At 38.7% G+C, this 17,610-nt stretch overlaps 1 protein-coding gene across 8 annotated transcripts in view; it reads left to right on the top strand.

The window, feature by feature from the left end:
- Positions 1-17,610, top strand: part of LOC126298513 (uncharacterized) — a 350,018-nt gene that overhangs the window by 320,895 nt on the left and 11,513 nt on the right. For 6 of the 8 annotated variants that reach the window (XM_049989865.1, XM_049989864.1, XM_049989868.1 and 3 more), the window contains one exon: positions 6,495-6,670. In XM_049989865.1, coding sequence (XP_049845822.1) covers positions 6,495-6,670 — 176 coding nt within the window. Of the gene's footprint in view, positions 1-6,494; positions 6,671-17,610 lie in introns of those variants that run through there. The other 2 variants (XR_007552615.1, XM_049989867.1) reach the window with 2 other exon arrangements.

Raw genomic sequence — 17,610 nt, 5'->3', positions numbered from 1 at the left:
ATGAGATTGAAATCTTGCCTTCATTTCCGAATTACGTCCATATCAAAAGGGTAGTAGCTGTCTCCGATTTTCAACTTAACTTGACAATGCCCAGCAGGTATGATTATCTCATCACTCAGACAATTAATGTGGTGACGAGGTGGTTTTAACAGTTATCTATCCCCATGCCCTACGAGGAACACGCTAGTTTTTGCTCCCGTGTCAGTAAGTATTGTTACCTTCTTTCCTCTAATTTTACCTTGAGGACGATACTCGCCACCTCATTTAAGACATCGTGGCTGACTGGATGCATAAATTTTACAGGGGGCACAGTCTGGCGGCATGAATTGCCCCTCGACCATTTCCTGGCTGTCTTTGTGGTCGTGGAGGATTGTTGGTGAATTGCTCCCTCCATTGGTTTCCCGAGTTCTGTGGGCAGTTTTTACTCATGTGCCCTATGATTTCACACTGAGAGCAATAAGGTGCATGGCACTGTGCAGCAGCATGGCCTGCCTTTCGACAGCATTGGCATGCCTGCTCGTATTTGAAAATTGGACGCGGCTGTTCGTCCGAGTGCGCTGAACTGGCAACAAAATGTGGTACCTCCTCACACATCATCGCAAGTCGTGTGGCATCATGCAGCAAGGCGGGTGATGCTATTTTGACCTCCCCTCCCACATACGGGTTGATTCCACGTATAAATATGTCAATTGAGGGGGGTTCCACTTGCTTGATTGAAACTTCGTTACATGCGGGATCCGAACCCAGTGTGTAAGTGTGGCTAGCCACAGTGCGGATTCAGTCAGCAAATGCCTCTACGTCCTCTCTTTGCTTCCAGTGGAGGGTAAATAATTTATCCCTGTAATAATGTGCGTCACGGCGGTTCGAATACCTTTCTTTCAACCCAGCTTCTAACGTGGTGAAAGACGTGGTGTCCCTAAGAGTGTGCACTGATTCAATATAGGTACGGGTGTCACCTGACAATGTAAGGCAGAGTACATTCACCAGGAAATCGTCTGGCCAAGCGCAAGCGCGGCCTACATCTCGGACAGTTTGCAAAAAGAAATTTATCTGTCCGTTCGATTTCCCGGAAAATGTTGGGATAAAGTTGACTGCAGGGAAACTGCTAGCCAAGGTGGCAATGTACGGCTGGGGTACTATGCTACTGGAGGTGCTTGCAGCCATCATTTGAAGCATAGCAGGGTGTGTTTCTGGCACACTTAAACTGGCAGACTGGGTTTGGGCCAATTTTTGGCATCCTTCCATTAAGTGTATCTTCCATAATAGCAATTTGTCAATTTCTCCTTTGAGGGCAGCTACTGGGTCTGGTTTTCCCGTAGGTGGGGAGTTGTCTTTGCCATTGATGGTACTACGGGTTTGAGGCATGGTTACAATGTTAGGGCACCTAGTGCTCGCTGGAAACTTTACAATCGGAGCACGGAAAGAAAGAAAGAAAGAAAGAAAGAGCCTGTATTGGATGGGACAATGGCATAGCTGACAGCATGGAAGTGTTGGCATGGAAAAATGAAGTGACGAACTTAGAGAAGTTGTGGCAGTGGTGTGTTGGGCGACGGTGGCTGGAAACAGTGGCGGAGGTGAGGGTGGCGGTGTTCATGGCCGGGCGCCGTGTCCTAGCTAGCCAGCCGGAACATGGGTCCGTACTGCAGCGTGGCCTGGAAGGCGGCTTCCTGCAGCATAGCACGGCCCCGGACAGCCTGGGGCGGCAGCAACGTGGTGACTGGTGGTGACGTGCGCCCAGCCACGTGGCCTGGCCTTGGCTGTGGCAGCTGCTTGGAGAAAAGTGCCGAACAGCGGGATGCTGTGTACGTTTATTATCGCGCGGCGCATCTGGTGCTTCAAGTGTGAAGTAATGCTGGCAGCTTCAGTAGATATGGTACGGCTGGTTAAACTTCAAATGAGACGGGCCTAACAGTGAGCCATGCCACTTCTGACACCAGTTGTTAATGCATCAGGCTCGGCCAGGAGGGGAAAGCTATATGCACCAGTAAAGAAAACATATTTTTATATGCATGGGAGTTTAATGCCATAAAGTTTAATGCCATAAACAGGCAGGCCTAGAGAAGCCACCAGGACTGAATGGGCTATCCCCCAAGAGGGCAGGAGAGGAGGGCATCTGGGCGGTTGCAAGCTACCAGCAGAAGAGAGCAAATGGCGTGTCCGCTCCCGGCAGCTGGCCACGGTTCAACCCCCACTTGACCACCTTCAAGCCTCCCTATTGGTTGGTCATATCGTAAGACGTGCAGTTCGGTAGCGTTACCTTGACAGTAACATGCGAGTTTAGCTGCTGATGGTTCAACACATGAGTTTCGGGGTGATTCTGTGCGGTTTTGGGCAACGTGACTGAGATGCTGCAACTTACCGCCAGGCAAAATGCACTGACAAACATCAAGTGAAAAATAAAAATCAAATTTTTATACCAGTAAACCCATTCAGTAATGTCCCCCACTGTACACCACACTCACACACAGCGAAGTATCTTGAGGTGACCCTCGGTAGGCACCTCACCTGGGGGCCGTGTATCGAAGAGGTTAGGGGCAGAGCGCTTGGCTGTCTATGGTTGCTGTACCCCTTATTAAGCTTAGTCAACTCTGCCCTCACACTGTGGTATCACATTAGATCTAGCACTGATCTGGCCAGTGCTAGAATATGTGGCCGTGCTATGGGGAATGCAGCTGACATTCATATGTGTGAGCTCCAAGGCTTGCAAGGCAGAGCTCTGCTCCTCGCCATGCATTTTCCTTGTGAATTCCTGAAATGGGACTTGCTTTACTTCACTGGTGCACTAATGCTGGGTGATTGAGGTTCAAGCTAACTGCTGAACAGTACCACAAAACATCACAGTCGTCAGCAAATAGGCGTATTGTAGAATGAGATTTTCACTCTGCAGCGGAGTGTGCGCTGATATGAAACTTCCTGGCAGATTAAAACTGCGTGCCCGACCGAGACTCGAACTTGGGGCCTTTGCCTTTCGCGGGCAAGTGCTCTACCATCTGAGCTACCGAAGCACGACTCACGCCCGGTACTCACAGCTTTACTTCTGCCAGTATCTCGTCTCCTACCTTCCAAACTTTACAGAAGCTCTCCTGCGTATTGTAAATTTGGGCTACTAGATTCACAGAAGGGGGCCATTTGATGATATGACTTGTTGTTACAATGAACACTCTTGTAAAATAAGCTAGAGAAATATTCTTTTCTGTCACAAACTGCTCTTGAGTAAGATAGGACAAACATGAAAAGTTAGGCCAACAAACTTCACATCACCCCCATGTAAATGGCTTGATGTAAAATTTTAAAAAGTTGTTGGCAGATATTATTATTTACTGTTAGCAATTTGAACCCAGCAGCAATGAAGCAAACTGATTTTGCACTTCCCAAGCAGATAAATCTGTGATTAAGTATTCCTTTTTATGAAACAAAGATTATCAGCTGCCTGTCACAGACAGGAGTTACATTCCATGAATCCATTAAAATCCAAAACATTATTGTCTCATCGAGAAGGTTAAAATACAGAAACTGGTGAAGACTGTTGTTATTGTTGATAAACATGAGCATTCAGTTTCCAAATTATTTCTGTGCCTTCCAGATCTGAACTTATATATACACCAATATAGCACAAAGTGGAAGCAGAACTAAAAAAAGATTCAGTGATATGTGTATAAGGGAAATCCAGCTTAAGAAACATGTATATTCTTTATTGTGATGTTTATTATTTTGATATGTGAATGTGTCAAAAATAGTGGTAACATTTAAATAGAAGTTAGTGACAGACAGCACACATGGTCCCATACTGTGCCATAACTGAAAGAACTGCTTTTAAACCACTTTGGCAATGTACGACTGTGGACTGCTTTTGAAACAATTGTTAACTGCATGGCCACTTCCCCATAATAGTGGCTTTGTGTTCCATTTACCTCTCTTGTTTTTTTAGCTTAAATGTTACACTGCTCTTCCCAACTGTGATCCAATGACTGGTTTGAGCACAACGTTTAAAATAGTTTTTCTTTCTCCTTTTTAACATCTTGTATAATCACGTAGTGTCTTACATTAATTCACTGAATTAGTTTAAAGTCAAACAAGATACATAACAAAATATGTGGGTAGATGCATCTCTTAGCATTTCCTTGCAATTAAAAAGAGACATAAGTTCAGAAAATCCAGACTTACGTGGCTGCTATTTGTGTCCTTGTGAATTTCATTTTATGAGCATCAAACTGTGTTTCAAGGCAAATTTATCTGCCTTATGTTTCATCCTTCAATGCTGAAAACACCATCAGAGGCTTTAAAGACTAGGAAAGCAGTTATAAACTCAAACTTGATATGCTGAACTGTTTATATGTATCCACACAATAGTCAGTTTATGATGTCGTCAGACCTCTGCCTAAGATTGCAAAGTTGCACCAGCATGTGTTATGGATCTTGTTGTGGGGAAGAGCTGGTGCTGTTTCCCTTATTTAGCACTAAGGCTCACAACTTGCCAGGTTCCAGTTATTCTTGTTTTCTGTTAAAATTGTTTTTGTGCTTTTGAATTTCTATAGCTGCTCTGTACATCCTAGCATAGTAATGACTGGATCATAATAAAACTGTTGTATTGGAGAAATGAATGTGTTGGTTCCCTGGTGCCAATGCCTGATTTCCTACTACCAATTTATCTGTTTTTCCCAGACAACAATTTATTTTCTGTACCTTAATGTGGGTGTTAATAGTTCTTTTTGTAGTTTGTACATAAATTTGTCTGCATGAGCAAGGGATTTTATATACTTCTGCTGTGGCAAGCGGCTGGTGTAGGTCCCTCACAGTGTTCAAATATTCGCGCACCTCTTATGTTGGTTTAAATACTGTGTCAATGCTGTGTCTGCTGAGTACTCTGCTGATGCAGTCTATGAGTGCTTTTACAAATGAGAGGAAAACTATCCCTTTAGTTAGTTCTTTTCATTAGGAGCTCCAGATCATTTAAGGTATGGTGTTTCCTGTAGACTTTGTACCCTAAATACATATAAACAGTTTGACATTCTGAGCTTGTTTGAGTTTGTAACTGCTTTCTGTGTCTTCATAGCCTCTGATGACGGCTGCAGTATTGGAAGACAAATTGTCGGGCAGAGAAATATACCCTGGACCATACCTTATTGCCCATAAGGCAAAAATTGTCAAAGACATAAGGTGTTTATATGTTAACGAAAACATAACTTTGTTTCTGTCATTATGATTGACTTTAAAGTAATACTAGAGCATGCTGAAAAGTAATGCTTCCAAGTCTTTTATGTGAAAACTCAAAAATCTTTTTAAATAAAACAAACATTGTTACTATTCTTCACCTTTATTTTCCACATCTATATATTTATTTCCAAGATAGTCTGTCTGGCAATGAACACATTTCTTCCATCAGGTGACCAGTTGTTGGTACTGTCACTGTAGAGTGTATGGATTTGTTGATTGATTTACAGACTCATTTCTGCCTGCACCCGTTCATCACTATCACAGTGGAATCCTCAAACGTGTTCTTTATGTTGTGGAAACAGGTTAAAATCGGATGAGGCCATGTTGGGACTGTATTGAGGATGATAGATGACAGTGAACTCAAAGGGTCAGCTTATTGCAGATGTCACAGTGCTCATGTATGGTCCTGTATTGTCATACTGAAGGAGAGGGTGTTCCATGTGTAGACGAACTCTTTGAATTCATGGCTTGATTGCAGCATGCTGTTTCTCGTGCACCGGCATAGTTAAGTTCCACACCGACATGTTATATGCTACAATTTGGAGTGCTCTAATGGAGGAGGACTGTAAATATGTAGCCATGAAGATGTAGAAAGTTAATAATGTTTGTTTTATTTAAAACACTTCAAAAGAGTTTTCACAAGAAAATTAAGAGGCATTACTTTTCAGCACGCCCTCATCTATTGATAAAAATTTATAATTGTCACTGTTATGTAAAATTATGTAAAATACAAATAATGGATACACTAATGAACTTGAATAAAACAGGAAGTATAGTTAATTAGCATTCTGATATAAAAACATCAAGTTAAAAAAAAAAAAAAAGCTTCATTTCCAAACATGAAATATATTAGGCTGATGCACACCACCTGTGTTTATTGTAAATATTCCCAACTCAGAATTAAAATACCAAATCTGTTATTGTGGAAATAATTCCACTTGTTTTTGAGTGCCTGAAAAACACCTGTTACGTACATAGCTTTACACTGTTGTAAAGTACATACAGATTTGCTGTTTTCACATTTCTTAAAATCCTCATGATATTTTGTAAGATTCTGTGAGTAAATTATATGATACTTTGACAAATTCAGCAAATATACAAACTGTGGCAGGGATAACCTGTTTTTACTATGTGGTGGTTTTTATGTGAATTGGTTATTCTGTACTATTTAAAAATGAATTTATTCTCAAATAATTGGTACATTAACTCATTAAAAAAACCACACACATTTTTGTACTCTCGTGGACATTATTTGAAATTGTATTTGCAATGTTTTCCAGGATGGAGAGACATACTGCATTGATGCACGGTATTATGGTAACATTTCTCGTTTCATAAATCACATGTGTGCACCAAACCTATTGGCAGTAAGAGTATTTGTAGAACATCAAGATGTCCATTTCCCACGGATGGCCTTCTTTGCCAACAGGGATATAGAACCAAATGAAGAACTGGGGTAATATTTCTAAATGTGTTAATATATTTATATTAATTTCCAATGTAATTTAGTTTCTGTCTTAATTTTACTTGCAATAAGACAACGAACTTGCTTGCAGAAAAGAATCTCCTCTCACTTTCAAGTTATTAACAGAATAGTGGTTTATGATCATTCACTAATAGCTTCAGCCAGGTATCATTTGAAACACACACATATTTACTGTAGTTTCATAATAACAGAAAAGTCAAAAGTAGTAGTTACAGTGAACACAAATGACATATGTCATACACCTGGAAGTTTCCCAGCAAAGCAGATGTTTTGTATCTGAAATACACAACAGAAGCTACCCAGTAGGCACCATCTGCGGCAAGACAGATGTTATTCGTATTATTGTGGACAAGTCATCTAGTGACCAATAGGCAACTGACACTGTATATGAACATTTCACACATGATTGTAAGATCTGCTGGGAAAAACTGACGTACATATATAATTTACAGCAGGTACCAACTTGGACACTTCTTGATTGATCTAGGAGGATAACAGTTCAAACATTCCAGCAGTGATGTTATGCACTGTAGGTCTTCTTCATATCAGAGGAGATGGAGAATTTCCATATCCAGTCTGTGTGGGCATAGTTAAATTCCCGGTGCTGGTTAAAACTTTGCACCAACAAAGGTTGTCAGTCAACTTATGGGTCAGCATTGTTGATGATCACATGCTGTGAGTCTTTGTGAAACCATTCAAGACTACATAGATAAACTTCAAACATTTTGTATGAAATATATTGTCCCACTTCATTGATGGAATATCACTAGCAGTTCATTGAAAGGTATACCTCATGCACACTGATCCTTCTGAACATATTGATTTGTGGGCATGAGTGTAGCTTAAAACACATTATTGTGGCCAGTGGATTGATAGAGGTGGACCAATTCCTTGACCACCATACTCACCTGACATTTAAATCCATTGGATCTCTTTTGCAGGAGTTATCCCAAGACTGCACTTCGTATAACGTGTATCACAGGCAAAGCATCCATTCTTCTGTGAGTTGTGAAAGCATGAGAGACTGTACATACTATTCCTAGAGCATTCACACATTCCTGGGACTTACTTTGGTGATGAATTGAAGCCTGTTTCTTGATAGAAAGTAGATACTTTGAACACGTTGTGTGAAGTATTGTGAACAATTTATGAAATACACTAAATGAACAGTTTGTTCAACTGACATACTATGTGCAACTATCTCATATATAAGAAAGTGAGCATCCAAAGACCTATGTTGACATAGACTGTGGTTTGGTTTTGTAGACCAAGCCATAAGTGTTGCCTGCTGTTTACAACATAGCTTGTAGAGTTACTAGGAAATTTATTTGATGTTAATAGAAGCCAATAGTCGTGTGTTAAAGAAGTGACGAACTGTAATGAACAAGTAAGTGTTACGAAAACTTATTTTGTGTTTTAGAGACCGTTTACAAAGTAATATTAACGTAGAAGGCAACTGTATATTAGTTGTGTTATAAACACTACTTGCAGAATTCAACAATTTTTCCACACAGACATAGAAGTATATAGTTTTGATTCCCCACCTCACCCCACGTCACTCACTTTCAGCCATCAACTGAATACTAATTCATATTGTACACATTTAGAATTGCATTTCTTCTTCCATTGTAAGTTTTTGATCTGTTTACTTAATTTTAGTCTTAGCTGTCTGTGTCATAGCAGTTTAGTACTTCATAACAGTGGATGATAAACTGAGCACAGTGCTTCTACTTTAGATACTGATTTGTTGTATCTCACAGATATGGACTCAGATGTACTGTACTTATTAGAACACGATCTTTGAAGTTAAGAGAAAGTGATACACTCACTCTGACATCCACAGTAGATGATTTATTTTGCAGACATCTCTTGAAGATTGGACAAGTGACAATTTATACAAAAAATGATAGTCTTCTTAGCTAAATAGTGTTTCAGATTATTGTATTGAAGATGTCATTCAACAGTTTTGAATTTAACTTAAATTTATGTCCTGCCCTCTCCCCCTCTCCGACAACAGTGACAACAACAACAACAACAACAACAACAACCATCGTCACCTCAAAACTAGAGAAACTTTATTGTGGAAATGGGGAAATCGGTGTTGATTTTCTAGAGCGCTCTATATAAAGGAGAAAGAGGAGTAACACATAATATTATCATTCAGTGTGGTTCTCACTGTGAATTTGCTACAAAGAATTTGGGAAGAAGTAGTACAGTGTTGGATAACATTTTCACTGATTTATCGTTGGTATACAGATTCGTTGTGACAGAGCTTAGTAATTCCCTACAGAATCATAAGATCCACAGATACAGTGACCTGTTGACCTGCAGTATGATCACTGATAAAATTTATATTGGTTATTTATGGTGGGACATTGCATCTAGTGTAGAGTAAGTAAGTGCGATGTACTGTTATAGATATTTGTCACATTTAAATGGTGTTGCCTTTTCTGAACTGAACAAAACAAAACACAACAATAACATCAATATTGTGGATCTCAAAAGTTGTATCATATAGAAGAGTGGTAATTATGCCAACTGTTATGACACAGAAGAGACCCATCCACTGCATCTCATTATAAACACTTCTTTAAGGTTGTGTGAATTGTTATCAGGGTGGTTAAGAATATGAGTGATGATGATACAGTTTGAATTCACACGATAAAATTAAAATACTATAAACTTCAGTTAGAAGCCGTCACTAATAAGGAGAGTGTCTGGGCAGCAAAAGGGATGGTTCATTATCAAAACACTGAAATTGGAACATAAATAAATTATATACACAGTTGTGACAAATATTTTAATGACCACGTCATGTCAGTTGCAAGTTAACTGAAATGCCATTTCTCACACACAACCAAGGATGTAGATTCCTTAGGGATTAAAATCATAGGATAACTGCTAGAAATAGGCTATCGGGAGAAAAATACCAAATAAATAGAATCAATGGTTAAGTTACAGAAGTGTAAGGACTCATTCGTTTAGGATCAAATACCAAACAGAATAAATAGTGCCATTCACCTTATAATAGCATTATACTTACGTAACTTGGTAACACATTGTTAACCGGCAAGCCCAAGACAGACTTAAATAGTGAATGAACACTGACTTGCTCCAGTATGAGCACTGCTCTTGCATTTTTCATAGGAACTAAATCCAGTCATTCTTGTGTAATGATATGGCTACTATCAGCTCCATGAATATAAATTGCCAATTACGCAGTATGAAAAAGACTAACACACTCATTGAAAGCCAAAGAAAATACAGTAAAATTGAGTGAAAGAATTAAGTTTCTCAGGAAAGTTGTTGGTCATTTCATCTACATCTATATACATACTCCACAAGCTACCATACGGTGCATGGCAGAGAGTACTGTGTAGCACTACTAGTCATTTCCTGGCCCACTCACATTTAGAAATACGAAAAAAAATAACTGTCTGTATGCCTCAGTATAAGCCCTAATTTCTTGTATCTTTTCTTCATGGTCCTTATGCAAAATGTATGTTGGCAGCAGTAGAATTTTTCTGCAGTCAGTTTCAAATGCCGGTTCTCTAAATTTTCTCAGTAGTGTTCCTCAAAAAGAATATGGTCTTTCCTCCAGGAATTCCCATTTGAGTACCCAAAGCATCTTAGTAACACTTGTGTTTTGTTTGAACCCACTGGTAACAAACCTAGCAGCCCACCTTTGAATTTCTTCGATGTCTTCTTATAATCTGACCTGATAAGGATTCCAAACACTCAAACGGTATTCAAGAATAGGTCGCACTAGCATCCTATATGCTGCCTCCTTTGCAAATCAACTGCACTTTCCCAGAATTCTCGCAGTAAACCAAAGTTGACCATTGGCATCCCTTACCTTTCCACAACCCTCATGTGCTCGTTCCATTTCATATCACTTTACAGTGTTACGGCCAGATATTTAAATGATGTGACTGTGTCAAGGAGGACACGTGCTGTAGCTGGACATTACAGGTTGTTGTTTCCTACTTCTCTACAGTAACTTACAGTTCTGTACATTTAGAGCTAGCTTCCATTCACCACACCAGCTGGAAATTTTGTCTAAGTCATCTTGTGTGCTCACACAGTCACTGAACTTAAACACCTTCCTGTACACTACAGCATCATCAGCAAACAACTGCAGATTGCTGCTCACCTTGTCCGCCTTGTCTGTCATGAACACTTGCTGTTAAGGACTGCATACTTGGTTCAGTCACTTATGAAGTCTTTGAGCCACTCGCATATCTGGGAAGCTATTCCATAAGCTTGTACCTTCGCTAACAGTCTGCAGTGGGGCACTGTGTCAGATGGTGTCTGGAGATTTAGAAATGTGAAATCTGCCTGTTGCCCTCCATAGTTTGCTGTATATCATGAAAAAAAGTGCAAGCTGAATTTTGTATGAGCAATGCTTTGTAAAACCTTGCTGATTAGTGGACATAAGCTTCTTGGCCTCAAGAAAATTTGTTACATTCTGAGAATTTATTGAAGGATTCTGCAGCAGATTGATATTAGGATATTGGTCAGTAGTTTTGCGTGTCGGTTCTTTTGCACTTCTTATATACAGGTGTCACATGCACTTTTTCCCAGTCGCTTGGGTCTTTGCACTGGGTGAGAGACTTACAATCAGTGAAAGCTGAGTAAAGGGCCGGTGCCTTAGAGTGCTCCTTGTAAAACTGAACTGAGGTTCCGTCTGGATCTGGCAATTTATTTGTTTTCAACTCTTTCTGTTGTTTTTCTACACCAGGGATGCTTATTACCATATTGTCCATACACGAGTCTGTTCGATGGTCAAACAATGATATGTTTGTACGATTTTCCTGCGTGAACAATTTCTTAATTTGTAATTTAAAACATCAGGTTTTGAGGGCTAGTTTGAGAACATTTTTTGCGCAAAAGTGACTCATTATTCAGTGCCTCATATATATATACTGCTTGATGAATGTAAAAGTTACCTAACATCAGGGATAGGCCAGTACTGTTTCACTCCCTTCTCAGTCACAGCAATGCTTTCATGAACTTCGATTCTTATAAATGAAATTTGGTTTCTGTACAATTTGTAAATAACCTTTTGATTGTGTAAAAATGAGTAAAAAATAATGTGTGTTCACTGCTGACATCTTGTTGGTACCTCTTCAAGGAGTTAGACATTTTAACTGAACTTTCACAATATATATTTTCACTAAATTTGAGAGCTACATCAATTGCCATTTCTACACTTGAAGAAGGAAATGGCCTTTATGAGTTGTTATTAAAGCTGTTAATGACCTAAATAGTAGTTCAATATGCTTCAGCAAAAAGTTTTGATAATTTGCCAAGTAACATAATAAAATGTCTGACAAGTAATAAAGCATTTTAAATCTCACTCTTTTTGACAACTCTTTCAGTTTTAGAGAGAAATTTTTATTTAAAAAGTGTTAGCCTTTAAAAAAACAGGTTTTAAGTTTAGTTGCATGAGTAGGACTGAAAAATATGAAATTATTGTTAAAATTTAGGCCATTGTGTTATTTAAAAATTAAGTATACATTACTGTATGGATAAATTACTTTATGGATTGGGGGAGTTACTTAGAAGGTGCACTGTAATTGAAAGCTTTTTTTATCCATCCAGAGATTATCTTACAGTAATATTCGATTTGTCATTAATACCGTGTGAAAATAAAGCACGCGCGCGCGCTCGCGCGCACACACACACACACACACACACACACACACACACACACACACACACACACACACAGAGAGAGAGAGAGAGAGAGAGAGAGAGAGAGAGAGAGAGAGAGAGAGAGAATATACAATGGTGTGCTGAAAAGTAGTGTCTCTGAATTTTTATATGAAAAAATGTAAAGCTTTTTAAGTAAAACAAATGGTATTAACCTTATACATATATATTTTTCATGTCTACATATTTGCACCCTCTGCCACTAGAGGGATCTGAATTCTAGCGTGTAACATAACTACATCAGAGCATGAGAAACAGTTTGCTGTAATCAAGTTTCAAATTCAAATAGTTCATCCAGAACCCTCTGTTTCAGCTTAATAGTGTCAGATCATACAAGAGTGTTGCAAGAATCTGACATCTTTGGTTGATTGTAATCAGTCTTCGTACACACAGTCCTGACTTGGCCCCATCCAATTTTCAGCTCTTTTCAAAACTTAAAATACAACTTTGAGGACTTCACTTTGATAGTGATGAATTGGTGCAAGCAGAGGTGAGGTCAACAAAGTGAAACACTGTACAGTGATGGATCAGTAAACTGGTCTCTTGTTGGGGGAAATGTATTCGTTGCTGGGTTACTATGTTGAGAAATAAATATGTAGACATGAAGAATAAAGATGTAGAATGTTCATAATGTTTTTTATTTAAAAAGCTGTAAGAGTTTCCAGATAAGAAATGTAGAGCCATTACTTTTCAGCACACCCTCATATAAGTATGCTTTAGTGAGGGTAGGACAGGTTGTTAGCCACGACCTTGATGAGGGAACCATAGTAGCATTTATGTGATATGATGTAAGAAAACCATGGAAAACCTAAGTTAGTGTGACTGGACCGAACAAAACTCTTATCCTCCAAAATATGAAATCAGTGTTTTTACAACTGCTGCCTCTCATTTTGTTGGTCCCTATAGTGCAGTACTTTTTGACATAACACACAGTTTGCTTCTGAGAATTAATAATACAAACATAACTTTGCTCTTCATCACTGCACACATCAGAAAACCTCAGGCGATTCCTAAAGCATGAACATGCTGTTATGCCCCTTGTACTAACTCGTGTCTGTGGTTCGACTTCAGACCCATAAACGTGTCACTATGCACCACGCACATTTTCATGTCTGTCCATCTGAAAAATTGAGTGATGAGTGAGATGTTGAACTCAGGAGACTGACAAGACAGCATTGTAATGTGACATGGTTACCATCTGTCATTATTTACCACTGCTCTTGAGTTCTCTAACAAGGGAACCTCCCCATCACACACCCCTCAGATTTAGTTATGCGTTGGCACAGTGGATAGGCCTTGAAACACTGAACACAGATCAATCGAGAAAACAGGAAGAAGTTTTGTGGAACTATGAAAAAAATAAGCAAAATATACAAACTGAGTAGTCTATGCACAAGATAGGCAATATCAAGGATAGTGTGAGCTCAGGAGTGCCATGGTTAACGTGAGCAGCTGCAGAATGCAAGGTCCTTGGTTCAGGTCTTCCCTCCAGTGAAAAGTTTAATTTTTTATTTTCAGACAATTATTATCTGTCCTTCCAATGCGAGGTAACTGCACCGTAGTATGGGGACGCTACAGCTAAACAAACATCGAAACACACGATGTCAGTCGACTACAGCGCACGGAAGATAGAGTATTCCTGCTAACGAGGCTCCCTGGCTGGCAGTTGACTGTTTGCTACTTTGGACGAGAGTGCATTAAATACGTGAGATGTATTCCATGGGCAATATGAATCCAGCAATTATAGCTTGCACGGTTTTGTGGTGCAGTCGCAAAACACAGACACTAAACTTATTACAGTGAACAGAGACATCAATCAACGAACGGACAGATCATAACTTTGCGAAAATAAGGAAAGTAAACTTTTCAGTTGAGGTATGACTTGAACCACGGCACTCCTGAGCTCACATTATCCTTGATGTTGCCTATCTTGTGCATGGACTACTCAGTTTGCATATTTTGCTTATTTTTTTCATAGTTCCACTCAACTTCTTCGTGTTTTCTCGATTGATCTGTGTTCAGTTTTTCAAGACCTATCCACTGTGCCAACTTATAACTAAATCTGAGGGGGGTGCAATGGGGAGGTTCCCTTGTAAGTAATCTTTGATTGTGTAGTATGCATTACGTATGAAGAATGTTTTAGCTGTCTTGTTAAACAGGTGTATTTTAGTGTTCTTTTTCATCTCCATGGGAAATTTATTATACAATTCTATTCTCTGGATAATGGTGTTTTGAGTTTCTTTGTTTGTTTTTATTTGGTGAGTGTAAATCCAAAATGGGGTCACATTCCGTGATTATGTATAGAACTAACAGTGAAATACTGCATAATGCTTTCCCTGATATGTACAACAGCTTGGAGATACACTTGCTTGGTGCAGTAAGGATACTCAGTATTTTTAAACAGTTCTTTACAGTGAGCTCGACTACTATTTCTTGTTGTTTTTCTTATGACCCTTTTCTGAAGTTAGAAAATTGTGTCCACATTTTGTCTCTTTGTTCCCCAGAAAAGAATCGTATGACTAAGAACTGAGTGTACGTGGGAACAGTATGTCACAACAAACTGATAATCGAATCCTAAGAACAAAACACACTGATAACCTTCTGTTTGCCACGTGTTCATTAAGTGTTAATTGAAATTTCCCAGCAGATTAAAACTGTGACCCCAGCCCGAGACTCGCAAGTGCTTCTACTGACTAAGCTACCCAAGCACGATTCATGACCCATCCTCACAGCTTTACTTCAACTAGTACCTCACGTCCTACCTTACAAACTCCACAGAAGCTCCCCTGAGAAACTTGCTAGACTGGCACTCCTTGAAAAAAGGATATTGCGGAGACATGGCTTAGCCACTGCCAGAGGGATGTTTCGAGAATGAAATTTTCACTCTGCAGCGGAGTGTGCACCAATGTGAAACTTCCTGCAGATTCCTGAGTTTGAGTCTCAGTCCACCACACAGTTTTAATATGCCAGGAAGTTTCATATCAGTGCACACTCTGCTGCAGAGTGAAAATTCCATATCTATTAATTAACAGTCAGTTAATTAGACAGTGTCCAGATTCATCATCTATGCTTTATGTGATGGAATTGTTTACCTCTTGTGCTGAAGTGCATACTGTTGTTATCTCTTCATTAAATGTTGTAGATGTACGAACTATCTTTACCTTCTGCATCCTGTTTTCAGGGTAAGATTGTAACCTCGTGTTTGCTATTATCCTCACATGTGGTGCTTCTTGTTTGTTAAGTAGTATTTTATGTTCAACATTGTCAGAAGTCGTGGTCAAATATAAGAACATGCCTATAACACAGTTATTCTTGTCAAGAACTTCAAGTAACACGATGGCCTATATTTTAATTCCCTCACTTTGGAAACTAAACTGTGCTGTGTTAAAAGGGTTGTATTTATTCATATAACTCATTAGTCTATCTTTTGTGACTGATTCAGTTATTTTTGAGATTGCATAGCATAGTGAAACTGGCCTGTAGATTTCAATACTCTCTGCATTGTCTTCCTTTAATAAGGGCACAACTAGTGTGCTTCAAGTATTTTGGAAAAATATCTGCACTAAAGGACTAAACTATTATGTTTGACACTGAGGCTTTTATGCTCTCTACACATGCCTAAAAACAGACTGAAACCTCATCTATGCTTGTTGACTTCTTATTTTTTAATTTCTGTATTGTCTTCCTGACTTCAAGCTACGCCATTTGAAAAAATCTGTGGACTTGCTATGTAAATAATTATGGGTGCTACATGCGTTACAAGATGATTTTTTTGAAACTTTACCACATTACCAGAGTGTCATTTATAAAATTTGCAATTGCTGAGGATTTTGTATTGTTCTGTGCCCATTTTTGGTCTGTATATTGTGATACTTGGGTCTACCTTTTCCAGCTCCTTGTTTTCTGACATCCCATACTACATAGGTTATATTTTCTGCATTACATATTACTTTGTCACTGAATATACTTAGTAAATCACAGCTTGGATTTCAGAAAGTTTGCTCAACTGATAATACTATTTGCTGACTCGTCACATTTTACTGGGGTTAAATAGTGTACCGGTATAGTTGGTATCTTCTGTGCAGGGTATTTGACTGTTTAAATAACATCTTTTCAGGCCAAAGAGGCATTATGGCATTAATGGGACGGCTAACAAATGGATTGCATCATATGTAACAAAAATAATTGAGAAACTTGTGCCTTATAAGCTATAAAAATGGTAAATTCTTTTGGCTTGGGGAAATCTTTTTGCAGGGTCCTCAATGTTCAATACTAGAGCCACTGTTTTTTCTCATGTGTGAATGACCTTCCATTTAATGCAAACCAGGCATTATTAGTTCTTCTTGCGGACTGCACAAATATTGTAATTATTCGTAGTAGACTTACTGCCACCTAGGTAACTGTAACTAATGTTTTTAAAAGAGTTGCTTATTGGTTTTCTGCAAATATTGAAGAGAAACATTAACAGGATAATATATTTTACTTTTTGTATTGACTGATGCATTATGGAATTATGTTCAGGACGAATACATCATTAAGAAAAATAGTTTTCATAGCACAAAACCTTGCCATAAGAACTGTGTGTGTCCTGTACACAACTTTCTAAGAAGCTAGGTATTTTAACTACGTCATTGTAATATATTTTCTTGCAATACTAGGACAAAAAAGATCTTTTTTTTAACCCTCCACTAAAATTATCTTGGGGTCAGAAAGGGTTGAGTAATACTGTTATAAAAAAATCTTTGAACCTTTACCAAATTGTATTAAATGCCTGACAAATGGTAAAGCAAAATTTGTGAGAGAGCTGAAGCAATTCCTTGTAGGCAACTCCTTACAGGCTGTAGATGAAATTTTATATATATAAGACTGTACTTTATTGGGCACAGGAATATTACATACTTAAATATGTAAATTAAACTAAATATCATTTTGCATTACGTGAACTCATCTGTAAATGGTCTGCATGAAGCCATATTTAAATACAAATTAATTTCTTTTTTGGTATTTTGAGCTTTTCCTTATTACAGAGGCTTATCTCCAACATAATAATTTACTTGGAAATTACTATACAAAGAATAAACGTTCTTAAACTATATTTTCAAAATATTCCTCTAGGTGTTTCGGTCTTCTGTGTCCTCTTCCTCTGCGCCCATTCTCCTCATTGTGTGCTGTACATTTTGTAGCCAGGTGGTCAT

The sequence above is a fragment of the Schistocerca gregaria genome, chromosome X, assembly GCF_023897955.1.
Source record: "Schistocerca gregaria isolate iqSchGreg1 chromosome X, iqSchGreg1.2, whole genome shotgun sequence".
In the NCBI taxonomy this organism is placed as follows: Eukaryota; Metazoa; Arthropoda; class Insecta; order Orthoptera; family Acrididae; genus Schistocerca; species Schistocerca gregaria.
The sequence above is the reverse complement of the archived record's forward strand: the minus strand, read 5'-3'. Positions and strand labels throughout refer to the sequence as shown.